The sequence below is a fragment of the Quercus lobata genome, chromosome 7 (assembly GCF_001633185.2).
Source record: "Quercus lobata isolate SW786 chromosome 7, ValleyOak3.0 Primary Assembly, whole genome shotgun sequence".
Lineage (NCBI taxonomy): Eukaryota > Viridiplantae > Streptophyta > Magnoliopsida > Fagales > Fagaceae > Quercus > Quercus lobata.
In genome coordinates, this window is record NC_044910.1 from 37,700,026 (window position 1) to 37,715,204 (window position 15,179).

At 44.0% G+C, this 15,179-nt stretch overlaps 1 protein-coding gene and 1 pseudogene across 1 annotated transcript; both read right to left on the bottom strand.

Annotated features, from left to right (window-relative positions):
* Positions 1 to 1,188: 1,188 nt before the first annotated feature.
* LOC115952007 lies at positions 1,189 to 8,221 on the bottom strand (annotated as a pseudogene).
* Positions 8,222 to 12,849: 4,628 nt separating this feature from the next.
* LOC115952008 lies at positions 12,850 to 14,862 on the bottom strand. Its single transcript, XM_031069112.1, has 2 exons — positions 14,338 to 14,862; positions 12,850 to 13,638 (listed from the first exon to the last, which is right to left on the bottom strand). The coding sequence occupies exons 1-2, from the start codon at positions 14,860 to 14,862 to the stop codon at positions 12,850 to 12,852; spliced, it is 1,314 nt and encodes a 437-aa protein (XP_030924972.1).
* Between the last annotated feature and the right edge of the window lie 317 nt (positions 14,863 to 15,179).

The following is a 15,179-nucleotide window of genomic DNA, read 5'->3' on the forward strand; positions in this document are numbered from 1 at the left end:
AAATACAAGTTTTTTAAACTAGTTATTTAGCCAAGTGATTACTTAGGTAAATTGTTCAAATCTAGGTTAACACAAGTAAATCATATCATGTAAACAATGCGGAAAATAAAGAATACAACGATATGATAACCTAGGAAAACCAAACCGATAAAAAACCTGGGGATGATTTAATCTAGCTATGCTCAAGATAAAATATATCCACTATGAAAGAATTGAAGTTTGTACAATAGCGATTTAGACCACTAGCATCCTATTGTTACCTTGAGTAGAAAACTTACTACCACGACCACGTGACAGCTTCGAGTCCATGGACTACTTCTTTCCTTGATCCATAGCAACCACAAGTACTCCCACTTGTGTTTTTCTTTAAGTTCTTAAAATAGCAACTGAAGCGATCACCTAGCTTTCGACATCAATCTTGATCTTGATAACCCTAAGTATGTATGAAGGCAAACACCTCTAGATCTCACAAAAGATTCACACACACAACATATCAACAACCTCTAAAACGTGGCTAAGGTTTTTCTTTTTATACTTGAAGCAAAACATAAAACCTTACACGTCATATGGGCTTGGGTTAAGTTGGGAAATTTTGCAGAAAAATAATCTACACGATCTTTGATTGAACGATTCTAATTTTCGATTGATCGAGTCTTGCAAAAATTGAATAGTAATTTCGTGCAATTACTCAATTCTAACTTTACACATAACCAGACTTTGAGCAGCCTAAATCTAGACAAAACATTTTGATCATGGTTTGCCAACATATACATATTGAAGTTTTAATACATTAGTTCCTAATTTCTTAGAACCTGACATTATTATGGTCTTGAGGATTCGCACAAAAGTTTGTGCACAAATACAAAAATGTAATCCTTCTATAGCTAAAAGATTTGACATGTAAGTGTAAATTGTATATGTGCCAATGTGCCATGCATTTACACAATGACACAATATTGAATTAAAATAAAAAATGAATTAAAATTACTTTCAATTTTATTACAAAAATTTTAACAATTGACATATCATATATGATTGATGTTATCACTTCAATAATATCATAAATGAATATTTAATTATATTTTATTTATATTTAAGAATTTGATACATCAAATTATAAGATATGTAATATCTTAAATATTATTTAGTCTTTTATTTTTGAGAGTTACAACAATGATGTGGGTCTTTCTAGTCCAAATTCTCTTTATAAAGGAGAACAGTTGATGCTAATGCCACTAAATTAGATGCTTTCTTGACTTTAATATCACTTTTAAGGTAACCCTAAAATGAACAACAAAATTGAGAAATGGAGGCTACAATTGCAACACACGCAAATCAAGAAAAAAAGGCTTTTCAGAGCATTTGAGAAAACTGAATTGATAAAACTATAACCCCCATCAACAATCAGGTTCAACCCACTCACATACTTAGACTCATCACTCCCCAAATAAAGTGCTGCCTCTGCAATATCTTCAGGTTCCAATGCCACTCCCTTCAAGTTTGCACATGATGAAACTACTTCCTCCAGGTTATTCTTCTCCATCCCTAAACCTTTTCTTGCCAAAGGGGTTCCAACTGCAAAGGGAGACACCCAATTATCTCTTATTCCATACTGTCCCGACTCCACGCTCAAGTTCTTAGCCATTCCCACCACAGCATACTTTGATGCCACGTATGAATGTGAAACATCATTGGCCATTACTGAAACTAAGCTTGCGGTGAAGAGAATGCTTCCTTTTCCCGTTGGAATTATAACCCTAGTAGCATGCTTGGCACCTAAGAAAGCACCGAAAACATTGACATTTAAAACCCTTTTGAAATCTTCATTTTCTGATTCTAAAATTTGTGATCCATTGTTGCCTAAAATGCCAGCATTGTTGAACATGATATCAAGCTTCCCATACTTGGATAGCCATGTCCACGGCCTTTTCGACATCAGATTCATTTGTTACATCACAATGGATGTAAGAGATGGAATTAGAGCCAATGTCTTTGTAGACTGAGTGGCTAAGCTTGTCTTGGACATCTGCTATTAGGACCTTTGCACCATGTCGAACAAAAAGCCTTGCAGTGCTCTCACCTATGCCACTCGCACCACCAGTTATTAATGCTACCTTACCTTCTAATCTGCAAGGACAAAGAAATAAGGAAGCTAGAATTTATTAGTCTAAACTCCTAGCTAGTTTTTAATTTTTTATAAATGATAGAAAGAATGTGAATTAGAGAACACAGAGTTTGTGAAAGGTTTGTTGTAATAATACCTTTTGGTGATATGGGAGTTGTTGAAGAATTAGCACTCATCTTTTCCTTAAAATTTATGGGAGATCTTCACCAAATTGAAGATGTGAGTTACGTTAGTGAATGTCCCCTTTATTGTTCTTAGATACTTTATAGGGGAGAGGTTCAAGTATATGAAGTTTCTTGCTGTGTATTAAGATTCTACTTAGGAAGTCTTAGTTTTGACTACATAAATCATACACAAAAGTAACGGTCTTGAGAGAGAGTTTACTAGAAATTTAACCCTTTTACTTTTTGACATCCAAGGCAGCCATCAAAATTGAGGATGTAAATCTTACGTGCATGCTATTATTATGTGTGGAAAGTAATACCCTCCTCTGCGTGAACAGTAGCTTTCACTATGAATAAGGTGTTGGGCACGAGAATTCGCTGTAGAAATGTCGTAAATGTTGAATCCAGTAATTCATACGGCAGATGAGATTGAAGAGAATGTGAATCGTATGATAAAGAGCATTGTCAATGATGTGAGATAGTGCATAAGGAGTAATGTGTGATTGTTACCCATTAAATTAAAGAAAGAGTTTTTCAAGACTATTATAACTTTACTAGCCTCTTGCGTGCTCAGACTCTTTGAAGGCACATTTATTATAATTTGAAAATATATTTTTTAATTTTTAAATAAATAATAATGATAAACTTTAGAGATAATTAAGCAGAAAGCATAAATTATTTTTTGAACGTGTGTTTGAAAGGGGTGTAGTGATATAGAGAAAAGTTTAGGCAGGAAAAATAAGATGAAAGTGATGGGAAAGATGGCAAAATTTTAGGAGTTTTCTTAGTTTTTTTTTTTTTTTTTTTTTTTTTTTTTTTTTTTTTTAAAAAAAATTTTAAATTGGGTATGTTTTACTTTAATTTGGATGAAAAATGAATAAAAAAGGATAAATTTTAGGGAATAAAAAGATGAACGCCAAGGAAAAAAAAATTCTAAATTTTAGAAGTTCTCTTTTTGAATTCAATATAAAATTTGTTATATGACATTTATGACCCTATTCTAAGAGAATTTACCCTTCACTAATGAGGGTATTTTTGATAGTATAGATAAGACCAACCATACTCTCTCTCTCTCTCTCTATATATATAGTATTAAGAAACAAATATTAATTTCCAGAAATACAAAAGAGGCTCCTAATAAAAAAAATTATCACAAAGAACGATTTGGTTCCGTTAAACGGATTCCTTGGTGCAAGGAGCCAACTTTGATGGTTTTTCATCTAAAAATTAAATGGACTTGGTTTAGGTCCAGTGCATCCAGTGCACTGGACCCGGTTAGATGGTGACACGTGTTCAAAAGTGGGCACATGTCATCGTCTCAATAAATCCAATACTATTGGACATTAGACCTATACTTGACCCAAATTAAATAAATTACTTGTCAAATATTTTATTGCATATTGGATAGTTAAAGTACAATCTCAACATTGAATACGGACAGTCAATAAATTGAACTGGTAGGTATAAGAAGATCTCATCAGGGTTAACTTAAATGGATAGAGATCATTGAAACTTTTTTAAAGTTTTCAAGCAGAAAATCTCATAAGAATATTATTTTTGGGGCACGGGTGGTGCACTTTGGTTTTAGTCCATTATCTAGTTAGGTTATTATAATTTATAAGGTATTAAAGTAACTCTTTTTGGTAATTAAAGCCAAAATCAAACTAAAAAGTATTTGGTACAAGTTGAACACAAAATTCCATAGGATTATCAAGTTAATAAAACCCTGAATACCTATTTGCTTCTATGTTTGATGCTGGAAGGGATGGTTTGATGATGGTTTCTTTTTTTGATAGTGCTGTTAAAGATTACCCTGGTTTTATTAACAAGACTGAAGCTTTACATCATTTCTTGCTTTTCCCAATGCCAATAAGTGCTCTATAAGTCAAAAGAAACTATAGTATAAATTTTTCCCTCTACCTAAAACAATTTTTTACCACATAACTGCCACATTTCTGTGAACAGAGCCGTACATGGTGGCCTTTCAGAAGAAAGCATATTTGGTCAGTGTTCCAAATCAGCAAATATTTGGATTGCCAAAAGAAACTAGAATATATTAGAATTATAAAAAAAAAAAAAAAAAAAAATTAAATAAGCTCTTTTTCAAGTAATTAATACTGCTTCAATCATTGGAAATTTTGGAAAAGTTGTAATATCAAGAACTAATTTGTACCTATATATATAAAAAAAAGAACTAATTTGTACCACTCCTTCAAGACTTTCACAAAAGTCCTCTCTCTCTTTGCTTAGTTTGAAATATTTTTATGAGTAAATGTTGCGTCTCTTTGCTAAGACTGAAATTGGGTTAACATTTCTTTTTGTTTATAGAGCACTTATTGACACTGGGGAAAGCAAGAAATTAAGAATATATAATGCATAATAAAAATAGTTAGAAAAATATAGAATATTTCAAAAAAGAATAATATCAATAAAAAAACATTAGAATTATAAAATGACATATTTGTAAAAATAGAATGATGGAAATTACTTTTTGAAATTGTTTAATTTTTAAGAAGATCAAATTACCTGTAGGGGCGGTTTTTGGGGCCCAGGCCCAGCAAGTAAGTGGTTCTGGCCCAAAAGTCCCCCAGACAATGAATTTGTAGAGAGTGGGTTAAAGAGCTAGGACTAGACAAAGTGAACGTCAGTTAGATGTACGTCATGCAACATGTTGAACGTGAGAATATTCCATTTACGTTTAATAGGATATCGGTCTGAGGAGACGTATAAGTGCACCTCTTGCTCTATTTATAGACTATAGAGTTCTTTCACCTTTCTCTCTTTTTTTTTTCTTAATTCCCTGATCCCCTCTTCATGGGGATCTCCTCCTCTTATATAGCCTCCTTGAATTGATAAGAACCTTACACTTGTTAGCCATCTGGACCTTCACTTGAGTGCCTATCCCATCGGACATCTCCCTTATCCTTTTGTGAGTTGCACTAGCCAATGTAATACTGTTCGCCTGTCTTCTCCACATTAATGCGGCTGAAAATGTAGCTTTCTTGCATTTAATGCAGTAGTTATGGCTTCTCCCTGATGTCTTACATTTTCCTCTTTCCTGCTGCGTGAGGCTCACCCTCCTACCCACGTTCGCCTGGATGGGTTCTTCACTGTGGAGGGGACGCTCATTGGGCCCATATTTGCGTGTTCGAGGAGGCATTCCTCCTTGGACGTCTTCTAGAACGAACCAGGCTCAACAGGGTTGGGCCAGAAGTCATTTGGGCCCCTATTCCCCGTTGGGTCATGGTTAGGCTTCGTGTGGGTCCCCAGGCCCATTGTTAGTTTTGGGAATTTCACCCCTACAATAGCCCCTCAAAATTCTGGCTCCTTCTTTCTTGTCCGAGGAGGAAGGGCGGGATTTTGACATTCATAGGATTATCTACTGTGGGTCCTTGCTTCACTTGCGCGGAAGTATGCTTCTCACGTGCCTCATTTATGACGGGGGTGGTTGATGACCCATGCGGCGCTAATTATTGATTTTAGCGGTTTTATATATTTTGATCTGACGGTTGGACGCTAGATCAACGATTGGGATAATTTCCGTTTCCCTAGGCGGGAGCATGTCTGTCCGGCTTCTCCTGGATACATAAGATTTTCAAAAGGCATTCCCTTCTCATTTTTGGACAAGCACTCAGAGCACTCTCGCACTCTCCCTTTTAAAGCGTTCAAGCCCTCGCAGTCGTCCCCTTGAAGATTTCCTGCAAATTCCTCACTCGTAAGTGTACGTTCCTTCTCCATTGCCTTTTTCCGGCATTACTCCTTAAATAAATCATCTTCGTGTCACCTAGGATTAGGGGGATGGGTAAACTTGACAAATTGGTAAATTCCCCGGCCGGTATAGAGGGCTTCAGGGCCAAATACCGTATTCCGCCGGAGGTAGGTCTAGAGTATTGTCCTCTGGAGGAGGTCATAATCAAGAGGAAAACGGGGGAGGTCGCCATTTCAGTGATAGCCTTTGTGGAAGGAGGAAAGACCATCCCTATGGGGAGGATAACTAGGGATTATTTGTCATAGGTTGGCCCCTCACCAATGCGTCGCGAATATGTTTCGGATCCTGGGGTGCATAGAGGTCTTGAAGAATCAGATGAACCTCGGCCTTACATGGCATGACGTGGTTTATTTATATGAACTGCACAGCCTCGGTGACTTATATTACTTGAAGTCCAGGTCCGATGAGGTGAGGTTGATATCCTGCCTTCCCAAGTCCAACAAAGGCTTGAAGGACGACCTTTTGATCGTCTCCAGACGGTGGCACGACGGTCTTCACTGCCCAGTCAAGGCAGGAGAACTAGGTGGGGCACCAGAGAGTTAGATCCCTCGGAAAGGATCTTAGTTTTGATCTTTTCCCTTTTTTCTTTTATTATTTCGATTCTGACTTTACTTGTTTGCCTCCTCAGACTAACATATCCCTTTCTTCGGATCTTGCAAACAAGAAGCATACGACTCCTCGGCTTAGTTTGGTCAACGTCCAGGCACTCAATTTCCTCCTAAGGTCTGAGATTTACGTGAGTACAGACGGGCAATTGCGATCTGCGCCTCTGATTTTGGACTACGTGGCCCTTACTCGTGCTCTAGTGGAGCCCGGCCAAGCAATTAGGGCAGGTAGTCCGCGATTGGCACGGATAGACGTCTCCGTACCAGACTTTCTTGCTTCGAGATATTTACCCCCCGTCCTGCTGCCTGCCCAGCGTGCCTTTCCCGTAGTAGTTATCCCAACGGAAGAAGCCGGTTCCTCGTACTCGTCTTTGGAGGATCAGATAGACCAGTTTCGCTTTGCCGAGGAGGGAGAGGTGTCGGCCAGGATAGTAGAGCTCTCGGATTCTGATTCAGATCTAGACCGCGCCTCGGCAGCCCCTGACCTGGGTTTAGTAACCGCACAAGTTGGTACCAGCCAAGAGCTTGAAGAAGAAGGAATGGACCTGAGACAAAGGTCTGGCCTCAGGGGCCTCCTCTCCAATAGGAACAAAGGGCAGTCCTCCAAGGACGTCCCGAAGGAGCAGCCGTCCTCCAAGGCTCCTCCTCCTCCTCCTTTCCCGTCGGATGCGGCATTGCAGCCTATGCCCAATTTAAGGCGAAAAAGGCCTGTGGGGGAGTTGGAGGAGGGTGAGGTTGGCCAAGAAAAAACCAAACCTCAGAAGAAGGGCAAAGAGACCAAGGAGCCCAAAGAGAAGAGGACCAAGTCCATTGATAGCCGAGACGAGGCGGCTATTCGGAGGGAACAAGGAATATGGTCGCCGCGGCTCGAACTAGACGGCGCTCCAATTTCTTGGGATGCAACCTTGTGGGAATCCCAGCGACGGGAGGCGTCGTTTTTGGCTGAGGCCCTGCAGCAGCCTCTTCTTTTGCCTCGTGACATGAAGGGGCTTCGGGATACTCAGCAACCAGAACTCTTCATGTCGTTGAAGAGGGACATGGCGATGGTAAGCAAAAGCTTTTACTATCTCGTTCTCTTGTTACGCATCCATTTATTCACCATTCTCTTTGATTAAGCTCTTATTTTTCTGAAGCAGGTTACTCAGAAAATCTTCGTTGCTGAGGAGTGGGCCAAAAAGGCACGTGAGGACCTTCATAATGAGGCTCAGTCTTGCCGTATTGCCGAGAGGGCTACTGACGACCTCAAGAAGGAAAACGATAGCCTGAGCCATGAAGTAAAGGAGGCAAAGAAGGGGCGGGACAGCGCGGAAGGCGGCCTTAAAAATGCCACTAAGCAGGCTGAGGATCTGCGCCTACAGCTCCGCCAGTCCGAGGAAAATCTTAGGACAGAGAAGCAGGCGGTTTCAGATCTCAAGGCCGAGCTTGCAAAGGTTAAGGGGGAGGCCCGCTTGGCCAGGGAGGCGGCCGAGAAGGCAGTGGCAGCCTCTTATGAACGCGGGGTCAAGGATACTGAGGTTAGGCTGGCCGAGGAGGTGGCTACTGTATGCAGGGAATACATTACCCTATCTTGGGGTGTAGCCTTGGATCGGGCAGCAGTCCCAGCGGATTCCGATCTTAGGAAAGCTGAGAATATCTTTTTTCCTGAGGAAGTTCGTGAGATCCTCGATGAGGCCGTGACTGAAGAGCCTCTCCCAACGAAGGCTCTAGCCTCGGACTCTGCTATGCCTGAAGCTGAGGATGCGCAGCCGGCCGTGAAGGACAAGTTGCCCGAGGACAGTCTTTCAATCAGGGAGGTTGTTGCACAGGCTAAGGAGACTATTTCGGGGCCACAGCCAGCAGATGACCAGCCCGGGCCTGCTCAGGGATCAGATTTAGGAAAGTAGTGTAGGATTTTTCTTGTTAGACTTTTCATATTTTGTTCTGTTTAAGGGTTGTAAAAGGATCGCTTTTGGGGATTTTAATGAATGGTGTCGTTTCCTTTTATTCTTGTTGTTTTACTTTCTCTTCTGTTTTTATCATAAATGGATGTTTATTCTGCCATTAACTGCTGAAAACCAAGCGTGAATGAATGAATGTGTAAAGAATGATAGTCAATAATTTAGACAGAATTGCTGTGAGGCTAATTTTCCCCCAAGTCTGTGGTCCGAGGAGCCAGACAAGACTTGGGTTCTATTTAACACTTAGTGAAGGTCGTTGCGAGGTTAATTTCCCCCAAGTCTGTGGTCCGAGGAGCCATGCAGGACTTGGGTTCTGTTTAACACTTTGTGAAAGTCGTTGCGAGGTTAATTTCCCCCAAGTCTGTGGTCCGAGGAGCCATGCAGGACTTGAGTTCTGTTTAACACTTAGTGAAAGTCGTTGCGAGGTTAATTTCCCCCAAGTCTGTGGTCCGAGGAGCCATACAGGACTTGGGTTCTGTTTAACACTTAGTAAAAGTCGTTGCGAGGTTAATTTCCCCCAAGTCTGTGGTCCGAGGAGCCATGCAGGACTTGGGTTCTGTTTAACACTTAGTGAAAATCGCTTTATGGTTAATTTCCCCCAAGTCTGTGGTCCGAGGAGCCATGCAGGACTTGGGTTCTGTTTAATACTTAGTGAAAATCGTTGTGAGGTTAATTTCCCCCAAGTCTGTGGTCCGAGGAGCCATGCAGGACTTGAGTTCTGTTTAACACTTAGTGAAAATCGCTTCGTGGTTAATTTCCCCCAAGTCTGTGGTCCGAGGAGCCATGCAGGACTTGGGTTCTATTTAACACTTAGTGAAGGTCGTTGCGAGGTTAATTTCCCCCAAGTCTGTGGTCCGAGGAGCCATGTAGGACTTGGGTTCTGTTTAACACTTAACCCAAATAGCTGTATAGTAACACTGCGTCAAGTATGGTGTCTTTCATTAATAACAGTACCTTTTCAGGTTATTTACATTCCATGGACGTGGTACTACATATTCGTCCAAGTCTTCCAAAAAGTATGCCCCAATGCCGGCTACAGAAGTGATACGGTATGGGCTCTCCCAGTTTGGTCCAAGCTTCCCCATGCAGGGTTCCACGCGGTGCCTAGGACTTTCCTCAGCACTAGATCCTCGGGCGTCAAGGGCCTTGACTTCACCTTGGCGTCGTAGCCCTGTTTGAGCTTTTGTTGATAATAGGCTAGGTGAACCATCGCACTTTCCCTTTTTTCTTCGAGGAGATCCAGGCTTTTTTCCAGAAGGTTGTTATTAGCAATGGGGTTGGGTTGGGAAGTTTATCTCCAGTGGGATGACAGCCTCGGCTCCGTAGGTCAATGAAAAGGGGGTTTCTCCCGTGGACCTGCGAGGCGTGGTGCGGTATGTCCACAAGACGTGGGCTATCTCTTCAACCCACCTCCCTTTTGCGTCGTCCAACCTTTTCTTCAGTCCATTCACTATGGTTTTGTTGATGGCCTCCACCTGTCCATTACCCTGTGGGTAGGCCGGTGTGGAGTATCGGTTGATAATTCCCAGCTCATTGCAGTATTCTCTAAAGGCTTTGCTGTCAAATTGGAGGCCGTTGTTCGAGATCAGGGTGTGCGGGGTCCCGAACCTAGTGATAATATTTTTCCAGACAAATTTCTTGACATCGACGTCCCTGATGTTTGCCAGCGCCTCAGCTTCGACCCACTTTGTGCAGTAATTGGTGCCGACGAGAAGAAATTTCTTGTTCCCAGTCGCTTTGGGGAACGGCCCTAGTATGTTTAGGCCCCATTGTACGAATGGCCAAGGGCTGGACAACGGGTTAAGTTCTCCGCCCGGCTGATGTATGTTCGGGGCGAACCTTTGGCATTGGTCGCACTTCTTCACATATTCCAGAGCCTCTTTATGCATGCTCGGCCACCAGTAACCCAGCGTCATGGCCCTGTGGGAGAGGGACCTGCCCCCCGTATGGCTTCCACAAATCCCTTAATGTAACTCCTCCAGGATGAGTTCTGTAGCCCTTGGGTGCACACACAGCAAGTATGGCCCTAAGAACGAGCGTTTGTAAAGTTTGGAGTCCTCGGACAACTAGAATCGAGAAGCTTTCCTTCTGATTTTGTTAGCCTTAACCTTATCGTCCGATAGGGTGTCGTGCTTTAAGAACAGCACCAGTGGGTCCATCCAGCTACGTCCTGCCCCGATGTTGTGTACCCAAATACCGTTGGCCTCCTCTGTTGTTGGGCGGCAGAGATCTTCAACTAAAATAACCCGCGGAAGGAGCTGAGCTGAGGAGGTGGCCAGTGTTGCGAGAGAATCAGCATGGGTGTTCCCACTCCTAGGTATATGCGTTAAACGGAAGTCATCGAAATGGGTCTGCAGGTGTTGAGCCCGAGTAAGGTACCCTTGCATTCTTTCATCCTTCGCCTCCAATTCCCCATTTACTTGTCCCACAATGAGTCTTGAATCTGAGAATATGCTTGCGCATCTTCCACCCAATTTCCGGATCATCGACATCCCCTCCAACAGTGCCTCATACTCGGCTTCGTTATTCGTGGCCGAGAATCCGAGCCTCAACGACTTTTCTATGGTTATCCCTTCGGGAGAGACTAGAACGAGCCCCACCCCCGAGCCCCTTTGGTTTGTTGCACCATCGATGTGTGCTCTCCACCTATTGTGCTCATGCTGAGAGACCGTGCTGACCAGTTTCCCATCAGCACTTGGTGACCCCGACTTTTCCATCCCTTCTAGGGTGGGCTCCGCAAGTTCAGCTACTAGATCGGCGAGGACCTGACCTTTTATGGCGGTGCGAGGCATGTATCTAATGTCGAAGGCGCCCAGGATTGTTCCCCACTTAGCTATTCTACCTGTGTAGTCGGCACTGCGGAGGACTGATTTCAGTGGAAGTTGAGTTAGCACAACTACTGTATGTGCCTGAAAATAGTGGGGGAGCTTCCGCGTGACTTGTACGACGACCAATATAGCTTTTACGAGGGGGAGATACCGGGTCTCTGCCTCCTGTAGTGATTTGCTTACGTAATACATGGGCTGCTGCGTGCCGTTGTCTTCTCGGATTAGCACTAAGCTCATCGCATGAGAGGCTACTGCGATGTATACGAACAACACCTCGTCGGCATCGGGACTGGACATGATCGGTGGTCGGGCGAGGTATTCCTTGAGCTGTTGGAAAGCTAAAGCACACTTTTCAGTCCACTCAAAGCCCTTCCACTTGTGCAATAGGAGGAAAAAAGGCCTGCATCTGTCCACTGAGCGGGAGATGAAACGGTTTAAAGCAGCTATCATGTCGGTAAGCTTCTGGACCTCTTTGGGATTCTGAGGAGGCTGTAAGCTATGAATGGCTCTTATTTGGTCAGGGTTAACTTCTATTCCTCGGTGGGTCACCATATAGCCCAAGAACTTTCCTGATCCCACCCCAAATGAACATTTGGATGCGTTCAGTCGTAGCTTGTACTTTCTCAGAATTCGAAACACTTCGCCGAGGTCTCTGATGTGGTCGGCCACCAATTTGCTCTTTACTACCATGTCATCTATATACACTTCAACGGTTTTACCTATCTGCTGTTCAAACATCCTAGTCATCTCCTCTGATAGGTCGACCCGACATTCTTCAGGCCAAAGGGCATCACTTTATAATGATAGTTGCCAACTGGGGTGACAAAAGCGGTTTTTTCTTGGTCTTCGGCAGCCAGGGATATCTGATGGTAGCCTTGGAAAGCACCCAAAAAACTCATTCGGGGGTGTCCGACAGTCGCATCTACCAATCGGTCTATCCGCGGCATTGGGAAAGGATCCTTCGGGCAGGCCTTGTTTAAGTCCGTGAAGTCTACGCAGACCCGCCATTTCCCGCTCTTCTTCTTTACCACGACTGTGTTTGCTAACCATTCGGGGTAGAATACTTCCTTGATAGCCCCAGCTTTCTTCAATTTTGCGACCTCTTCTCTCACGGCGTCTGCATGTTCTTTTGACGGCCGCCAAGGAGGTTGCTTCTTTGGTGTTATGGCCGGGTTAACATTAAGGTGATGGCATATGAGATCTGAGTCAACCTCGGGGGCTTCATAGGGATTCCAGGCGAATACGTCCTCATTCCATCGAAGAAAATCAACTAGCGCTGACTTCTCCTGTGCTGGTAATTCCGAGCTGATCTGAAAAAACCTCTCAGGGTCTGATCCGACAAGTACTTTCTCCAACTCCTCACAGTTCACCTCCATGGCCGGTCCTCCACTACCTGCAGTTTGGACCGGGGTCATTGATTGCTATAAGCCGCTCTCGGCTGAAGTGGAAGGCTCTCTATTTGGTCGTTGTGAGATTGCCGACACCATGCATTGCCTAGCCATTCCTTGATTCCCTATTATTTCTTTAACTTGACCTCCTGACGGATACTTCACTTTTTGGTGCAAGGTTGATGACACAGCCCCCAGTGCATGAAGCCACGGCCGGGCCACAATAGCTGTGTAGGGGGAGTATGCATCTACGACAATGAAGTTCACCTCTACCACGTCCGAGTTTGTTTGTACAGGCAGCCTAATCATGCCTTTCGGGATGACGATCTTTCCTTCAAAGCTGACCAGAGGGGAATTATATGGCGACAGGTCTTCTGGCTTCAAGTTCAACCCCTTATACAAATCGGGGTACATTACCTCCATGGCGCTGCCTTGATCAACTAACACCCTTTTCACGTCATAACCTCCTATTTTGAGTGTAACGACTAGGGCATCGTCGTGGGGTTGAAGGGTTCCTTGCTTGTCTTCCTCTGTGAACCTGATCAATGGCGTGGCACTCACTTTGGCTCTCTTGGATTCCCTTTCGTCTGGCTCAGTTGGGAACCTGTCCACTGACATTACTCTGAAAGGACTAGAACCGGTCCTCCCAGGTGCTGTAAGAATGACATTGATTGTGCCAATGGGTGGCCTCAATGTACCTTGTCTGGTTTCGACATTCGATTGTTCAGGGCGGTGCAATAGATGCCTCAACTTTCCTTCTCGGACAAGCTGATCCAAATGGTTTTTCAGATTCCTGCAATCGTCGGTGGTATGACCGGGCTCCTAATGGTACGCGCATTACAGATTCTGATTGCGTTTTGAGGGGTCGCCTGCCATCTTGTTCGGCCACTGAAAGAAGGGTTCGCACTTCACCTTCTCCAAGATCTTGTGCAATGGTTCTCGGAACACAACGTGGATTGCCTAAGCCCCAGTAGGTCCGGACTGTTCCACGTAGTCTCTTCTCGGCCTGTTACTGCTGTTAAAGCGGTCCGACCTGAAGTCCCTCCTCTCCTGAGGGACAACCTTCACTTTACCCTTCCCCATCTGCTAGTCCTCCTCAACCCTTTTGTACTTGTCTATTCTGTCCATGAGTTGGCGCACGCTGGTGACTGGCTGCCCAGTGAGGGACTTTCTTAAGCCATGCTCTGTCGACAGGCCCCTTTTGAATGTACTAATGGCGATGTCATCGTAATTTCCTTCTATCTCATTGTACATTTCCTAGTATCTGTCCGAGTAGGCCTTCAGCGTTTCTCCTTCCCGCATGGATAAGGATAAGAGGGAATCGAGGGGCCGAGGGACTCTAGTGCTGGTGATGAAGCGGGAACCAAAAGCCTGCGTCAGCTGTTTAAAGGAATCTATGGAATTCGGTTGGAGGGCATCAAACCATCTCATCGCCATGGGTCCCAAGCTGGATGGAAACACCTTACACATTAGCGCCTCATCCCTGGAGTGGACGGCCATCCTCTGGTTGAATTGACTTACATGCTCCACTGGGTCAGTCCGACCATTGTATATGGCAAACTTCGATTGATTGAACCGTCGAGGAAGCGCTGCCCTCTCTATTCTACGTGTGAATGGCGACTGGGAGATGCAATCCAGGGCCTTGCTCATGGCATCATTGGCCAGGCCTTGGTAAGACGGGTTTTTGTGGCCGCGTTTGCGAGGCCGCTCTTCCTCATAGGAAAAAGTCTCGCTCGGAGGGGTTTTTGACCTTCGCCTGTATTCGCCATCCTTATCACTGCTGGTGTCCGAGCCAGGTGAAGGACGTTTTCGCTGCGCTCGACGCAGCTTCTTCTTCAAATCATTAATCTCTTGCTGTAGAGCCTTTTGCTCGTTCTGCTTATGGGATACATGATCTTTCCCTTTTGAGCGGCTTTTACTCGTGTGAGAGGTGTTCACACTGCCCTCTCGTTGATTATCTTGGTCCTTCCCTCGTTCGAGATTTAAAAAGTTGTCCTGCCATTGAGATTCTGCACGTCCGGTTTGGCGCGGACCTGATCCTTCCATCTCTTATTGTTTCACTTGTCGAGGCACAAGTTCTCCCCACAGACGGCGCCAATTGTAGGGGCGGTTTTTGGGGCCCAGACCCAGCAAGTAAGTGGTTCTGGCCCAAAAGTCCCTCAGACAATGAATTTGTAGAGAGTGGGTTACAGAGCTAGGACTAGACGAAGTGAACGTCAGTTAGATGTACGCCATGCAACATGTTGAATGTGAGAATATTCCATTTACATTTAATAGGATATCGGTCCGAGGAGACGTATAAGTGCACCTCTTGCTCTATTTACAGACTATAGAGTTCTTTCACCTTTCTCTCTCTCTTTTTT